Here is a 15,923-nt window from a genome sequence, read left to right on the forward strand (position 1 = left end):
TCGCCCACCGCGCACCCCCGCCTGCTGGGCGAGCAGCCGCAGCGCTCTGAGCCCACTGTCCCGCTGGGCGAGCAACCGCAGGGCTCTCAGCCCGCAGTCTCCCTTCTTTCCCCAGACCCTCAGCACTCACAAATTCCCGAAGCAGGCTCCCGCGGCCGCAGCGATTTGAATGCGCGCCTCGCCTCCTGATTGGCTGCTGAACGCGCGTCAAGGGCCGCGCCTTCGCTCCTCCCCACCCCCCGGAAGCGCAGCTTCTACCGGGAGACAGGCCCCGCCCTCGTCTCCTAGGCGACGGCCCGCACCTCCCCCGGACTCAACCCTACTGTGGTGCTTAGAGTTTAGAGCTGGGACCTGAGGGTTTAAAAAAGAAGCCATGGTCTTACCTAGAAAACTTACTGTGAATGACCATGTACCCCCTCGTTAATTTTTTAAAATATTTATTTATTTACCTATTATATACAATATTCTGTCTGCAGACCAGAAGAGGGCACCAGACCTCATTACAGAGGTCTTGTGAGCCACCATGTAGTTGCTGGGAATTGAACTCAGGACCTTTGGAAGAGCAGGCAATGCTCTTAACCACTGAGCCATCTCTCCAGCCCCCCCACCCCCGTTTATTATAATAGCACTTCTGGTATTTCATTCGCAAGTCGCTGAATGATGACATGGACTAAGTGTCTTAGATGAGTTTAAAATATTTAATCCTGAAAATCGTATGAAGTAATAACAGTATCCCAGTCTGTAGATAAGGAAACGAGGTTTGGTGTTTATAAACTTGTGAGTGATCTGACCACTAGCTCGTGGCGTGGCTGAAAGTCCCAAACTGTTGCAGTAACTTTTTTGTTTGTTTGTTTTTGTTTTGTTTTGTTTTTCTCGAGACAGGGTTTCTCTGTAGCTTTGGAGCCTCTCCTGGAACTCCATCTGTAGACTGCCCTCAAACTCACAGAGATTCGCCCGTCTGCCTCTCGGGTGCCGGGATTAAAGGCATGTGCCACCACAGCCCGGTTTACAATAACATTTTTAAATCTGAAAAAAAAAAAGGTGATTTCTAAAATAGCCAGCTCAATAGAATGATTCTAGCCAAATATGTATTCCAAAATAACAGTATGGGGATAATGGAAATGTAGCCAATAAGACAGAAAAGGAAGCCAGAGGTAGCTTCAACTATATGAAAAATTGCATGATAAAGTAGTCATTTTTTCTAATATTTTTACTTGTTCCTTGACAATTTCTATTTTAAGTATATGGGTGTCCCGCCTGTATTTAAGTCTGTGCACCTGGTGTCCACAGAAACCAGAGCTTTGAATCCCCTGGAACTGGAGTCACAGACAGTTGTGAGCTAGTGCATGGGTGCTGGGAATTGAACTCAAGTCCTCTAGAAGAACAAGCAACAAGTGCTCTTAATCACCAAGTCCACTCCAGCCTTCATTCTTAAATTCCTAAAAGTCTTAAAGTCTACTTACAGGGAAACTCGCCTAGCAAAACACGGTGTTTATCAGCTCTAGTGAGAAAATGTTTATTTAGTTAGTATCAGGAGAATGCAACAAGGGGAAAGACTAATAAACTCAATACCTAGAATTTAAATCAACTATGACTCAAAGCAGGAAATAAGTGAAAGATAACTAGGAAAATATGACAGATATGTAAAAATAGCTTTCAACATATGATGATAATAACTTTAAAATAGACTATAGCCTGGGTAAAGATGCTCCATACAAAAAAAATTAATATACATACAGAATAATTTACATAAAACAAAATGCAAGCACTGCAGACATTAAAATAGGTATGTATAAAAAATTCTTAGATTTTAGGGCTGGTAATTTTGTACAAAAATTCATAGTCTAAATTTCTGGTCATATACATCGGCATGTTTCTTGAGGTCAGAGGCCATGTCTATTCAGTGTTTCTCTGGGGCCTGATAGATAATGTGTTCAGTAAATATTTGTTAAATAACAAACCCTTCTAGACCTATAAACGCACTACAGATACATCCAGACCTAGTAACGGTATGCAAGAAATCTATTCTGAGGAAAAGTTCACATGAATATTACCTGTTTCTGTTAGATCCAAACTTGAGAAAGTCTAAATGCCCAGTCATAGTAGAACACTTTGAACACTTGAAAAATAATAAATTGAATTATAGTTATTGTGTCCATTTAAGATCACTAGTAACTGAGTTGGGTATGGTGGTTCCTGCCTATAACCCCAGGACTTAGAAGACAGAGGCAGGAGAACTGCTGCAATTTTGAGGCCTGCGTGGGCTACATAGTGAATTTCGGGGCAGTTTGAGCTATAATAAGACATTGTCTCATAAAAGAAAAAAAAATCTTACAAAGTTACACAGTGTTTAAAAATTAAATAGGGGCAGGCAATAATTAGAGCAAGCCATAATGTGTGTGCTCCACCAGACTGCAAGCACGAAATGAAGAAGGGGCCTTGTGGTCCAGGAAACGTTCCTAAGACTGTCACAGAACACCAGTCACATGTCCATTGTTCTCTCTTTCTGTTCAGAATTCACGGTCTCATCCCACGGGATGATGTTCCACAGAATCCAGGGTCAGCTGGAGTCACCTCTTGATTAGGCAAGGCAGATTCGGAACTTGTGGTCACTTCACCGAGCCAGCACTTTCCCGTGCAAACCTGTCCAAAGTGGACTGGCAGGGAACGTCACTCGGCCTCTAGGTGACTCTGGCTCTTCATCTGAAAGCTGCAGATGAGAAAGCTGCCCATCCTGAAGAGGCAGAACGAGGATTAAGTTAGTTAATGTATGCTTAGCATAGAGCCCTGTGTAGGATTAACGCCCTCAAATGTTAGCTCTAGAATTGTACAGTGTTAATGTAACTCTCGACAGTGCTGGACAGCCATATTCAAGGCCAGTGTGCATTTTGGAGCTTTCTAGGAATAATGACATATTTTATGAAAGATGAGGATTATGATTTTAAGCCCTAGAAATAAACAATGAGAAAAGTGTAAGTGCTTTTATAATGGGCCCATGGTGGTCTGTTAAAAGAGAACAAGAAAATGCTGCTGGGGCTGGGTGCTCCTCACCCATTTTGCTCATATGTAATTAAATTGTTAAGAAGCACAGGCCATGTGCACTTTTCTTTGAAGAGGGACAAAAAGAAATCTCACTGAAGAAGAGTTGGCAGGTTCAAGATAGGTAGGGTAAACCAGCTGAAACTTCCCAACTCATTTCAAGCCTCATTCCCTAGAGCAGTGGTTGGCCTCCCTCCTGACTCGGGGGTATGGCACCTTTTCCAACATTTGAGATCCTCTGGCAGGTTAGGAAGACTTTGTTGTTACCGGCAGAGCAACTGTTTACACTGATGTGGGATTCCCCTCTGTATGCTGTGAATACCATTGGTTAATAAAGAAGCTGGGCCTGGTGATAGCACAGGACTTAGGTAGGCAGGGAAGACTAAACTGAATGCTTAGAAAGGAGGTGGAGTCAGGGAGACGCCATGGAGCCGCTGCGGAGACAGAGTGCTGAAACTTTGCTGGTAAGCCACGGCCTCGTGGTGATGCACTAGAAATGGGTTAAATTAAGATGTAAGAGTTAGCCAATAAGAAGTTAGAGCTAATGGGCTAAGCAGTGTTTTAATTCATACAGTTTCTGTGTGATTGTTTCGGTTCTGGGCAGCCGGGACAAACGAGGAGCCCCCTGCAACATACACAGTACTATATTTTCAAGTTTGACTCATTCAATAGTAGCTGCTTTGGGAGACAGAGACAGAAGGGCGGTGGTCCACTGTCATCGATTTACCTTCTCTTACCCTTGGGAGTGGCAGGGCGGCAGCTGCCGCTGCTTCTGTTGCTATTTAATTCAGAAGCCCAGCTAGACTGGGAGGGGAATAAGGAAAACAGGGAACCCAAAGAGCCACCGGAAGAGAGCAACGGTTAGGGTACAGCAAGCGGATGGTGAGGGTGCCCCCTGAGGTACTTCTATGAGGAATTGTCTGGCAGCCAAGGAAAACACAAAGTAGATGTATTAGAGCCACCATTGCCAGAGGGGTCTTCCTCTTAGGTCTAAATTGCCACGTGGCCATATGTTCGCGCCCTTCTCATCTTCCCCTCTACCACAGGCATGCTTGCCGTCTGAAAGCTGGGGGCTGAAAGTGTTCAGTTCAGCATTTGTGCTGGACAAGATGCAAGGACCTGTGTGCTCCAGGATTTGCTGCCAGTGCTTCCGTGGCCCACAGAGCCACCACCCTTGCACACGAAGCCTGGGATGATCCCGTGAAAAGGGAACATTTATAACCGAGTTATTTCTCATCAGCACTCACCACGGGAGTTTCTGTTATTTTTGGTACCTAGTCTGCACACGGCTCAAGAGTTGCTGTCAGCAGTCAGTGTCTGAGATCTAAGTGGGCCGGTGTGCAAACAGTAGGAAGCAGGCACCTTCAGACAGTAGTGGCATATATAAAGATAATTCTTTTTATGTTCATAGTCTTTATATATGCACATATCTACCTCAAATATTACATGTATCAAATGATATATTTATGATATTCCTTGGAACGCATGCTTCTTCTATCTCAGTCTCTTGAGTTCCAAGATTCCAGACATGCATCATTAGACCTCAAATTAGTAGATAATAAATACATCAGTGAAAAATCAATGATTGCTAGAAAAAAATCAAATTATAAGACATGCATGAAGTGTTTTTTAAAAAATATGATGCTTTCACAAATATAAATATAATTAGTTATATTTTGGCTGTATACAATTAATTCTCAGGTATGTATGAGAATTAAATTAGAATATATATGAAAGAGAATAATGTATGTAAACTTTAGCACATTGCACGGAGTATAAGAATGCTATCAATGACAACTAAATCAACACTCACATACATATTCAGGAACCAAGATAGCTCTAATGTGTTTTCCTTAGCTTCCTCTCCCAGAGGCAAAGCAGCCTTCATTTAAGTCCTTATCTAGTTCTCCCCGCAGAGAAACAGGTACCCTGCTACTTCGAGCCATCCTGCACCTTGTCTTCTCCATCTCTCCACAGAGAAGCAGGTACCCTGCTACTTGGGCCATCCTGCACCTACACCTTGTCTTCTCCATCTCCCCGCAGAGAAACAGGTACCCTGCTACTTCGGGCCATCCTGCACCTACACCTTGTCTTCTCCGTCTCCCCAAGGACCTCCCACATCAGTTTCCCCATCTTTTCTCCATCTCTGACATCTTTTTTCCTCTGAAAAACGTAAGATGCTGCCGGGCCGTGGTGGCGCACGCCTTTAATCCCAGCACTCGGGAGGCAGAGGCAGGCGGATCTCTGTGAGTTCGAGGCCAGCCTGGTCTACAAGAGCTAGTTCCAGGCCAGGCTCTAAAAAAGCTGCAGAGAAACCCTGTCTCGAAAAACCAAAAAAAAAAAAAAAAAAAAAAAAAAACAAAAAAAAAAAAAAAAACATAAAAAGATATTCAGCTGCTCCAGCTGTGTCTTACTTTATCACCTAATGCCCAGGCTTTCCTTAGGGAGGGGTACCCACATCTAGAGGTTTGGGGGCACTTTGGATACTTGTGGGGGAGGCTTGGCCAGGACGCTTAAACTAGGCAAATGAAAGGGGTTCAATCCAGACGAGAGAACACAAGCCAAGGTTCTAAAGAGAACACTGAGAAATGAAGCCTGTTAAGACCGAAGAGGCAAGCAGAGGACACCGGGCCCCAAGCAGTTAGGATCCCAGTAAACAAAAGCACCGAGCTAATGGAGAAGAACTGAGGTGTAAATGGGTACAAATCTGGGACACTATGCAGGAACACCAAGATGCTATGCACAGCTGTCGTTCTGGGTGCTGACCTTGAGGTATGTATTCAGCTAAAGGACATGCTAGGGGCAAGCACAGGACACTGCTCTCTACAAGTTTCTGGAAAACCTTCTCTGGTCATGTTCCATCAGTTCAGGGCCAGCTAACTTCTGCCCAGTCTACTCCGCCCTGATTCTGTTGTGGGAGGGAAGAAGGCTGCGGTTCTCCCGCGCGGGCTTCTCAATTGAAGGTGCACCTTCGCCAGCATCTCTGGCAGCTGGACTGCCAGCTCCGTCAAAGCTGCCCTCTGTGACTTGACCCCTGTGACATTTAGTGCTTTCCTCTGTTCAGAGTTCCTGAAGCATACTCATCGGGTCCGACCCCTACACCTCCACCGAGGACTCATGGTGTCGCTCTCCTCAAATGAACTGGAGGACTCGGGGACCAGAGAAGAAGACAGCTTTGAAGTTGGTTCCTTTATTTTCTAGAAGAATTAAGTAGAAACTGTGTAGCTGTCCATTTGGATTTGAGGATAGAATGGCTGGAGAAAGGCCACAGCCTAGGGATGAAAGGGTAGTGGAGGAGCCTAGATCTTTCACGACAGGAAAATCTGTATCAAATCCTGAACAACCTGTTCCCTGACCTTTGAAAAACATAAAGCGGGCGTCTGATTTTAAAAGACTTTTATGCAAGTTTTCTTTGCATGCACACACGTATATGTATGCTTCCCAAACTAACTAATACAAATTCCACTATTTACAAAATGAATATAACTCGACAGGTCCATGATTCCCCCTCCATCCCTCCCCTGCCTCCGCCCTCACCGCTCAGCTTGCACTTTGTTTTCAGCCATTTGGAAGTGGCCCATCATTCCGAGTGCATCGTCTGTATGTGCTTCTCGGTGCTCGGGTAGCTGACAGGAAGCAGATGTACTCGCCCTACTTCTGCCCTCCCTGTCAAGACTCCCATTCAGGCAATTTCTCAAACAGGCTTTCGAGAAGCTGTTACATGAACTGGGCTGACAACAAATGAGCTCTTAACCTGAGCAAAACCTATCCAAAGACAGGCATGGTTGAGCACTCCTATAATCCCAGAACTCCAGAAAGAGATGCAGGAGGTTGCTGTAAAGCTTAAGGCCAGCCTGGTCGAGGTCTACCCTGGCTCAGCAAGTGGACAAAACAAATGATTTGCACAGTAACCCACCAACTCCCAAATAAAAGGAAGTAATTTTTAAAAACTTCACTAGATGGCGCCAAACTGAAAGAAACCACATAGAGACTAGCTGTGAAGCAGTACACAAGCCAAGATTAATTCACCTTCATTAATAGTTTTTTGAGACTAGAGACTATAAATAATTATTCTACTGATGCAAGAGGCTGGGTTTCCACACAAATAGCTCACCTTGTACATTATGCCTATTATAGCCAGGGTCACTGTCTGTGCTCCTCATCCTTCCTGGAACGGATGTTTTCATAGACTTTCTGGATCTCAGTTTCCTGTGACTAAAAGAGCCGAATCTATATAGGTGAAGATGTGTTCAAAACTGTTAGATTTCATAATTTTTGATGGTGTGGCAGCTTCTAATTGTTTGCTGTTACATGTTTGTCCTTTTTGATCTGGTCTGCTGAATAAAGGCTTTGTTTTGTTTTTATTTTCTGAGACTGGGCCTCACCCTGTAGCCTAAGCTGGTCAGAACTTGTGGCAATTCTCCTGTCTCAGCTTCCCAACTGTTGGAAAAACAAGTGTGCACCACCACCCCCACTTTAATGAGATCTTTGTGAGCTCTTAATCAAGCAATCTAAGTCATTTAGCAGGACTGCCTGTCACTTTAAAAGGATCAACTGTGTCAAGCAGTAATCCTTTTAAATGCATAAATAAAAGATCCCAGGGATCAGGAGATGTTACAGAACGCTCTTTTGCTCTTTGAGCCATGATATTTCTCTCCCTCCCCCTCCCTCTCCCCCTCTCCCTCTCCCGCCCCCCCCCCCCCCCCCTCTCACACACACACACACAGTGCTTTCCTCTGTAGTTTCTGAAGTTCGTCGCCCAGGTCCTGACCCAGGACCTCCGCCCAGGGCTCATGGCATTGCTCTCCTCAAATGAACTGGAGGACTCGGGGACCAGAGAGGAAGACAGCTTTGAAGTTGGAGTGCTGAGATTAAAGACATGGGCCACCACCACCTGGCCAATTAGTAAGATTTAAAAAGTGTGGTCAGCTTGGTAGGCAACATCCTTTTTACATAAAGGAGACGCTAAGTCTCCCATGAGTTCCTGTAGGAAGAACAATTGGGTCTTGAAAGCTTTGTTCTTTGTGCATGTGTATTCACATGTATGTGTGCATGGCGGTGGGGCACGTGCCTCCATCAATGTGTGGAGTTCAAAGGACAACCGTTTGGGACCAGTTCTTTCCTTGCACCTGGATCCGGGTCAGTGTGCCTCACCTGAGCTGCAAGTGTGTCTGAGGACCCTCTGTGACCTTCTAGCACCTTCTTTCTGCTGTGCTGTCCTAACACACCCAGGACCCTGTCTGACATCCTACTGAAGATGATATCGCTGACTCCTCCGGTTAGAAGTGCCATCGCTCGCTCCGGGTGGCAAAGGAAACGCCTTCAGTCGCTTTCCTGGACAACAGGTGTAGGAGAAGCCTCAGATGATTCCAATAAGGACACAAAATGTGTGTAAACCATTCCACTGTCCCTTAACTAGCTTGTCATTTAATTTCTTTCTTTGTAAAATTCAACCCTTGTCTAGAATGTCTGAAAGTCCTTGCAGTGGCGCACATTGTATTGCTGTTAGAATCACGGTTTGAATTGTATGTTCATATGTCTACTTTCTCATTTAAGAAATAGCGTGAAAGGGGCTCTGTCCGGTAATTTCTCCTCCTACTCGTAGTTATAAAAGGACAGCTGCCAAGGAAGAAGCCACCTGCATTGCAAGAATTGGGCATCATGTCAGCTCTTGCAGAGGGGGAAACTGGGGGCTTCTTCAATCTTCCTGTTTTGTGAATAACACCACAGCCATCTATAAGCCTTTACCCATTTACAGAAGGTTGGTTTTGTTTTGTTTTTTTAAATCCAGATCATAGTCAGTTCTCTGACTCGCCCAGACAAGAAGTCCCCATGGAACAGTCTGAGGAACGACAAAGAGCTCAGTGTTCTCTCTGCGCTCCCGTTCCCTCAGTTTCCTCCAGCGCACAAAGATGAATACGGGATGTCACTTCTGTCCTGGGCGTGAACAGTGCCATCAGAAGCCATGGTGTAGGTTTAGATGAACTGTGTGTGCATTTCTCTCAATTCACATATTACAGACAAGGAGTCAGTCTGTTCCCTGGGCCTCTAAGTCCTCCCAGCTGTGTTTCTTGGGAGCTTTAATTAAGTGGCACAAGCAGTCACTGAGCTCAAGCTGCCACTCTGAGAAACAGCTGGCCTGAGGAGTTGGGGTCACATTCCTGAGAAATGAAAATGAGGCAAGCACACAGCATATCAGGTGTTGTTCTCCCATAGCTTTCATGAAAGGAGAGCACGCTAGTTCCCTGGAAGTTGATTCCATTCTTTGACCAGGCTGTCCATAAAAACATAAGCTCATAGCATCTGTATTAAGAGAGTCAGACAGACAGACAGAGAGAGAGAGAGAGAGAGAGAGAGATATCCACTCTAAAACATAATTTAACCCAATAGATCAGAACTAACATCTCAATGCATTTCTTCCTCCTCCTCCCCTGCTCTTGCTGCATGTGAAATAAAAGCCGGATCTTAGGACACGGGTTCACGATGTATTTGCCAACCATAAGACAACCAGAGTCCAACAGCAAGGCAAGGGTCAGAATTCCAGCTTCCAGTTCCCCCCTGACTCACACTTCTTGGCCTTTCTACTCGTACTCTGTCCAGGCTTTTACTGGCCTTGGCTATTGAAGGTCTGTGTGTGATTTAAAGCTGCTTCAGATACCGTGAAGTCAGAGCCCACCTTGATTCTGCAGTAACCAGATATCTGGCTGGACTCAAGTCAGTGTTAGTTCAGAATTACTCAATGCCCAAACCAGGCATGGTGACACCTGCACCCGCCTGTGAGTGCAGAGTTGGGACACCGAGGCAGAAGATCAGAGCTCAGGGCTGAAGCCAGTCCAGGGTTCTGAGACTGCCCATTTCCTTTTATTCTCAGCTTAAATCCTGCGTGCTTTCCCTGTGATTAATCCAAAAGCCTTATACCAAAACATAGCAGCGACAAGGGACACATTTGTGCAAGAGTGGAGCGAAAGCATAAGTATAGGATATCTATCCAGTACTCAGCCCAAAGAGTGAGTCTCTGTACTGCAACCAGGAGGATGGTGGGAAATGCCTCCTGAAAATCCTGTGACCGCCATGGGCCACATACCTCTAGTCCCAGCTGGACAGGCAGAGGCAGAAGGATTTGAAATTAGAGGCATGTCTGGGCCACAGAGTGAGACCTAGTCTCAAAAAAACCAGACAAGTAAACAAGTGATCACATTGCGTTTCTGTGCCCCAGGGCAACCCCTCCTTTTCTCTCTTTTTTTCTCCTTAGCTGGATGCTATTTCTGGGTAGCAACCCTGGGGATGCACGAAGGTGCTAAATGACATGTGACCATTTACAGGGAAGCCATCACTCCCTCGTTCCACGTGGAAGGTCCCTGTCGGCAGCTAGACTCCGAAGATGTCAACATCCAGGCCGAGGGCTCCTTTCTCATTATTTGCCACAATTCTACCTATTAAAGCACCATTTGAATTCTACCTTAATGCTTAACCGTACTCTTTGGGAGACTGAATTTCATTAGCCTCCTCTCTGCCCGTTTCCCTAAACTGTTGAAATCTTCAGTGATCTGGCCTGTTCCTGGAATGTAGCAACCGATCCTCTCATCAGAGACCCATCTGGAAGCTCAGCTTCCTCCCCAGGACACAATGGACCGATTCTCTGTGTGTGTGAAAGGTGTTAATATGGGATGGTATCAAAGAACAGAGAGGACACAGGGCTTCTCTGATGGGTCGCTATGACCCAAGGGTAGGGTCCGGCCCCCTCCCAGCTCTTCCTGGCTCTTGCTACTCTGTGGAGATGGAGACAGTTTTCACATTCACAGACAGGTTCCTCCAAGTCCAGCCTTCTACCCTGCTCTATATGGGATCGGCCCTGACTGAAGTTTCGTTTCTGTTTCCATTTCTGGGGAGGTTTTCACTGGAGAGCAAAATGGGCAGTGACGCAGGGATTGTCTCCCTTCACCTGCCTTCCTATCCCCCCACGTACCCCTCCCTTTTCTCCCCTCCCTTCTTCAAACAGAAGCCTCCTGGCTTTCGTCACAGCTGATTTTACCCTGGTGATGGAGCTGGAAGTAACCTGCTGCTGTGGGCTGATGTTTCTGTCCTTGGGGTCACAAGCTGAGCCTTTAAGCCATGCTCAGCCTCAGCCACCTGTGTGTCTATGTTTAGCCCCCGTGGCGGAGTCTGCGCAATGACAGAATGGCAAACTGGAATTCCAAATAAAGCCAGGCTTTGGGGAAACTCAGCAGACAATTGTGTGGAATCATAAGTAATATATATATATAGAGAGAGAGGTGTGGGTGGAGCCCCCAGGGCAGGGAGACCAGATGAGGTACTGAAGTCAGGGTGATGAGTAACTTGATTGGCATTAGAGGTAGGAATGAGGCAGATGCCACGACATGTAGGCTGAGGCTGAAGAAGAGGAAGATGATAGCTTGGCTGGCACTCTGACCAAGGAGTCGAACACAGAGCTCAGCAATTAGGAGACAGCTCACGGTTCAGAGGTTACAGGAACATACTGCTTTTCCAGAGGACTGGCGTTCAGTTCCCAGCTCCCAGGTGGCTCACAATCACTGTAACACCAGCTCCAGGGAATCTTGCTCTCTCTTCTGGCCTCGGTGGTAGCCTCTGTGCCCCTGGCTGTGGGTGAAGCTCTTTCCAGTATTGGCAGGAGGGCGGAGGGTTCAAGGTCAGCCTGGTCTACAAAGCTCCTGCTGAAAAAGAAAAGGGAGACCCTAAAGGGCATTGCCTGTGTTTGGATTCGTGCTGCGGCATTTAGTTGTATGATCTTGAACAGCTTAAGTACTCTGACTCAGTTTCCTCACTTACCAACGCAGATAATAATAGTGCCCTGCTCACCGAGTTCTTAGGAGGATTAAATGAGACAACACATGTACCTGACACACAGTATCTAGCAATGCACATAAACTAGTTCTTGATTCCTTGTAGCCTACCTTTACAGTCTATCCCAAGAGCTCATTGCTGAGGATGAACTGGTTCGTCAGTCATTCTCACTGGCCTGTAGCAAAGCTTGATCCACAGCGGCTGGAATGATGGGCATGGGCCCCAGGACTGATGAGCAGAAATGGACAGAGCAAAAAGGACCTGGGTTTGGACAATGGGACAACGACAGGAGCCCAGAGGAGTGGGCAGCACTCTAGGATGGAGGAGCACAGAATGAAGAAGGTACTGCAGCTCCCTAGCTCTGCAGCACTGGCCCACATGCCCAGAGTGCTGAAATGCCGCATTTCTGGGGAAGCCAGAGCACCCGTGCATCCCCTCCCCGTACACACACACACACACACACACACACGGGACCAGGCAGTAGGAGCCCAACCACTCCTGTTCTCACTGGCCATAAGGGAGTGAGAGAGAGCACCAGTGGCCACTGAAGGGCAGAGGAAAGAACCATTGTAGGATGCATCTCTGGTAGTTTGGGCGGTCGGCCTCCTGCCAATCTCACTCCGCCAAAAGAGAACAGGGGCAGAAGAGCAACCACTAGCCCCCCAGCCCATTGCTCAGCTTCCCAAAGAACTTCTGAGGACGAGGCTGTTGTCCGTCCAGAAGGGGTTTTCTGGGGTCAGAGAAGTGCTAACCCCAGCCCCTGTGGGCGAGGGAAAGAGCATTAGCATTTCCAATTTGTCACAGTTACAGGATCTACTGCTCCCTTTGCTCTTGTTCCTAGAGACTCTAAAAACTCTAAACTGGTTCTTCTAGGTAGGTTTGTCTGTTTTACTAGCACCTACAAAGACAGAATCCATCTCCTCAAATGTCACTGAGTGTCAATGTCATTGAGTGTGCTCTCACAGCTAATGCTCAGTATCAATTAATAATATTAATATTTAAATATGTAAAATCAAACGTCTCTTAGCTCACATTGTCTTACACACACACACACACACACACACACACTCATATGAAGGTGGAAGGAGAGATCTGACTCCATAGACGTGTACTTTAACCTACACTCATGTACACACAGACTACAGCATGCACTCCCACACATACATCATGTACAATAATAACAATAAGTGAAATGATAGTTTTAAAAAATAAGAAGCTTTATTATTCCAACAACAAAGCTGCTGGAATACTTAGTGTTTAACGATTTTACGATAATATATGATGCAGGAGTGAAAAAAAGACTTGGATTTTTGTTTGATTGCTTTTTGGACAGGATCTCACTATGTAGCCCTGGCTGCCCTGGAATTCGCTCTGTAGACCAGGCTGGCCTTGAACTCACAGAGATCTGCCTGCCTCTGCGTCCTGAGTGCTGGAATTAAAGGTGTGTCTCACCACTTGTGGCTGAAGGTTTCTTTTCTTTAACAGCATTTTAAAAGCTTGATGTGGTTCGAGGCCAGCCTGGTCTACAAGAGCTAGTTCCAGGATAGGCTCTAGAAACTGCAGGGAAACCCTGTCTCAAAAAACTAAAAAAACAAAACAACAACAACAAAAAAAAACTTGATCTGTTTGTGTGCTCGGGTGCATGTGGGGGCCCACAGAGGTCAGAAGAGGCCCACAGGAGGTTGTGAGCCCCGTGACAAGAATGCTAGGAACCCACTCCAGTCTTACTCCCAGTCACTGAGCCGTCTCTCCAGCCACGTACCTGCCAGACTTGAGTTTCAATTCATGCTTTTGATCTTGGGGAAGACACTGACCTCCACTCTGCTTCCATTTCCTCATTTGTAAACAGGATAGTAGTTTCCACCATGGGGTTGTTGGAAGGAGCGCATAGTAGGTGTTAGGAAACATCAGCACATAGCTTTGGAGCCTGTTTTGGAACTTGCTCTCCAGACCAGGCTGGCCTTGAACTCACTTAGATCCACCCACCTCTGTTTCCCGAGTGCTGGGATTAAAGGTGTGAACCACTACAGCCTGGCTTCATCTGTCTTTCTAATGCATAATTTTGTGCTCTTATTTTATCCCACACCATGTTTTTGTAAATACCCCTGAAGTGTTCACTGGGAGCCAGCACAGAAATGAAGCAGGCACAACGAGTCACAGAGTCCAAGAGTTTGGGCTCTGGTCCTGGTCCTCCACAGGCCCTGGACTCTCCCAGCTTTCTTTGGGGGAGGTGAAAGTGGAGGAAGAAACCCGCAGTCTACAGGTCTGGCCTCTCAAATGTAAATGCTCTTGTCTTGGAGAAGAAAGAAGAATGTTGTAGGCACCTGGAACTGTCTTTGACCTTGGACACTGAGGGGGCCTCTGAAGTCTGGGTCATGAATACCTGCTCAAAGCACTCCTGCAAGGACAAAATGAGTCCGGTGTGAGAAGTAATTAGGATGCTTCCGATAGGCAGGGAAAGTTAGCAATGGGTTTTTCACTGCTTCTGCTAAAGTTCAGAAGTCTGTTTATTGCTTTTGTTTCTTTTTAAAAAAAAAATCACTAGATCCTCCCAACTCCCCCCAGGTCCAGGAAGGCGATCGACCAAGCCGAGAAGGCTCCTACAGAGCCCGTCCATGCAGAAGAATCAGAGCCCAGCGCCTTGGCATGGAGTGGGGAACCCTGATGGCTCCTTGGCCTTGAGAGGGAGGGAGGGGAGGTATGGGTGGAGGGAAGGGGAGGGAAGGGGAGAAGGAGGGGCGGGAAGGGGGAGGAGGAGCGGAGGGAGGGGGAGGAGGAGGGAAGGAGATGGAATTTTTAAATATAAAAAAAAAAATAAACCATGAGAAAGAAAAAAAAATCACTAGAGGTGCTGGAGAGATGGCTCAACAGTTAGGAGCACTTGCTGCTCTTGCAGAGGATCTGGGTTCGGTTCCAAGGACCCAGATGGTGGCTCACGACTGCCTGTAACCCCAGTTCCAGAGATCCAATGTCCTCTTCTGGATTACATGGGTACTGTACCATGTGCACATATGTACAGGCATTCATGCATGCAGTCAAAGCCCTCATACATAGAAGATAAAAATGAAGTTGTATTAACTTGCTAAATAAACTTTAATTTCTATAGGCTCTTTTCACTTATTGGAGAACCAGTGCCTGTTATCTAGTCAGAAAGGAACCCCAAATCTATTATCTTAGAATTTAATCATTAGCTTTGCAGCAGACTTTAAATTGTGCAGCTAATAACCAGTCTATTTAAGAAAAGGCAATTACTCCGGTCTCTTAGGGCCACTGCCGCCCTGCTCGGGTTGCTTTCTTGTTCTCCCCTCCCTGCTGGCACTAGGGACAGTCGACCCAAAGGGTCCTCACGCTCACATCCTCCGTGACCATCTCGTCACCGCTCTCACCGACTGCCACACTTTCAAATTCTTACGTCACTGCTTCCGTTTCATTAAAAGCTTAGAGAGTGACCGTCTAACGCAACTGGGGGGTATTTGCTACTGTTAAGAATTTTTATTGGGTTTGGGTCAGCAGCGGCTGTTCCAGTCACGAGTGTCTTGCAGGGGCGGGTCGGTGGCAAATGGGGTGCAGCGCTTGCGGGTGTTCGTGATGAATTTACCCCTCAATCCCAAGCCTTTTCTCAGTGGGCTAACAGGAAAGTCAGTGGTGGTGAAACTCAAGTGGGGAATGGAAGATAAGGGCTACCTGGTCGCTGTAGACGGCCACGTGAACGTGCAGCTTGCAAACACAGAATACATAGACGGTGCATTGTCTGGACATCCGGGTGAAGTTCTAATGAGGTGCAGTGATGTCCTTTATATCAGAGGTGTTGAAGAAGAGGAAGACGGGGAAACCTGAGAATAGCATCTTTGGTTATATCCATATATATGTATGTATTTCTATACAATAAAATTTGGGGTTTTTTTTTCTTCAAAAAAAGAATTTTATTAAACCCACAGTTCTGTTTTCATAATTTCCATTTTACATTTGATGATTTGAGACAAAATTATGATGAAATAGAATTTCCCAACCGTGGTTAGAATGTTCCTTTGTCAGCATTGTTCAGAAACAGTCGTACACAT

The 15,923-nt window shown here is 46.3% G+C and overlaps 1 protein-coding gene across 1 annotated transcript; it reads left to right on the top strand.

The window, feature by feature from the left end:
- The first annotated feature begins 15,450 nt into the window (after positions 1-15,450).
- On the top strand, positions 15,451-15,699 carry LOC119827146 (small nuclear ribonucleoprotein F-like). Its single transcript, XM_038348577.1, has one exon. The coding sequence runs from the start codon at positions 15,451-15,453 to the stop codon at positions 15,697-15,699; it is 249 nt and encodes an 82-aa protein (XP_038204505.1).
- The last annotated feature ends 224 nt before the right edge of the window (positions 15,700-15,923 follow it).

Source organism: Arvicola amphibius, chromosome 12 (assembly GCF_903992535.2).
Source record: "Arvicola amphibius chromosome 12, mArvAmp1.2, whole genome shotgun sequence".
NCBI classification, from domain to species: Eukaryota; Metazoa; Chordata; class Mammalia; order Rodentia; family Cricetidae; genus Arvicola; species Arvicola amphibius.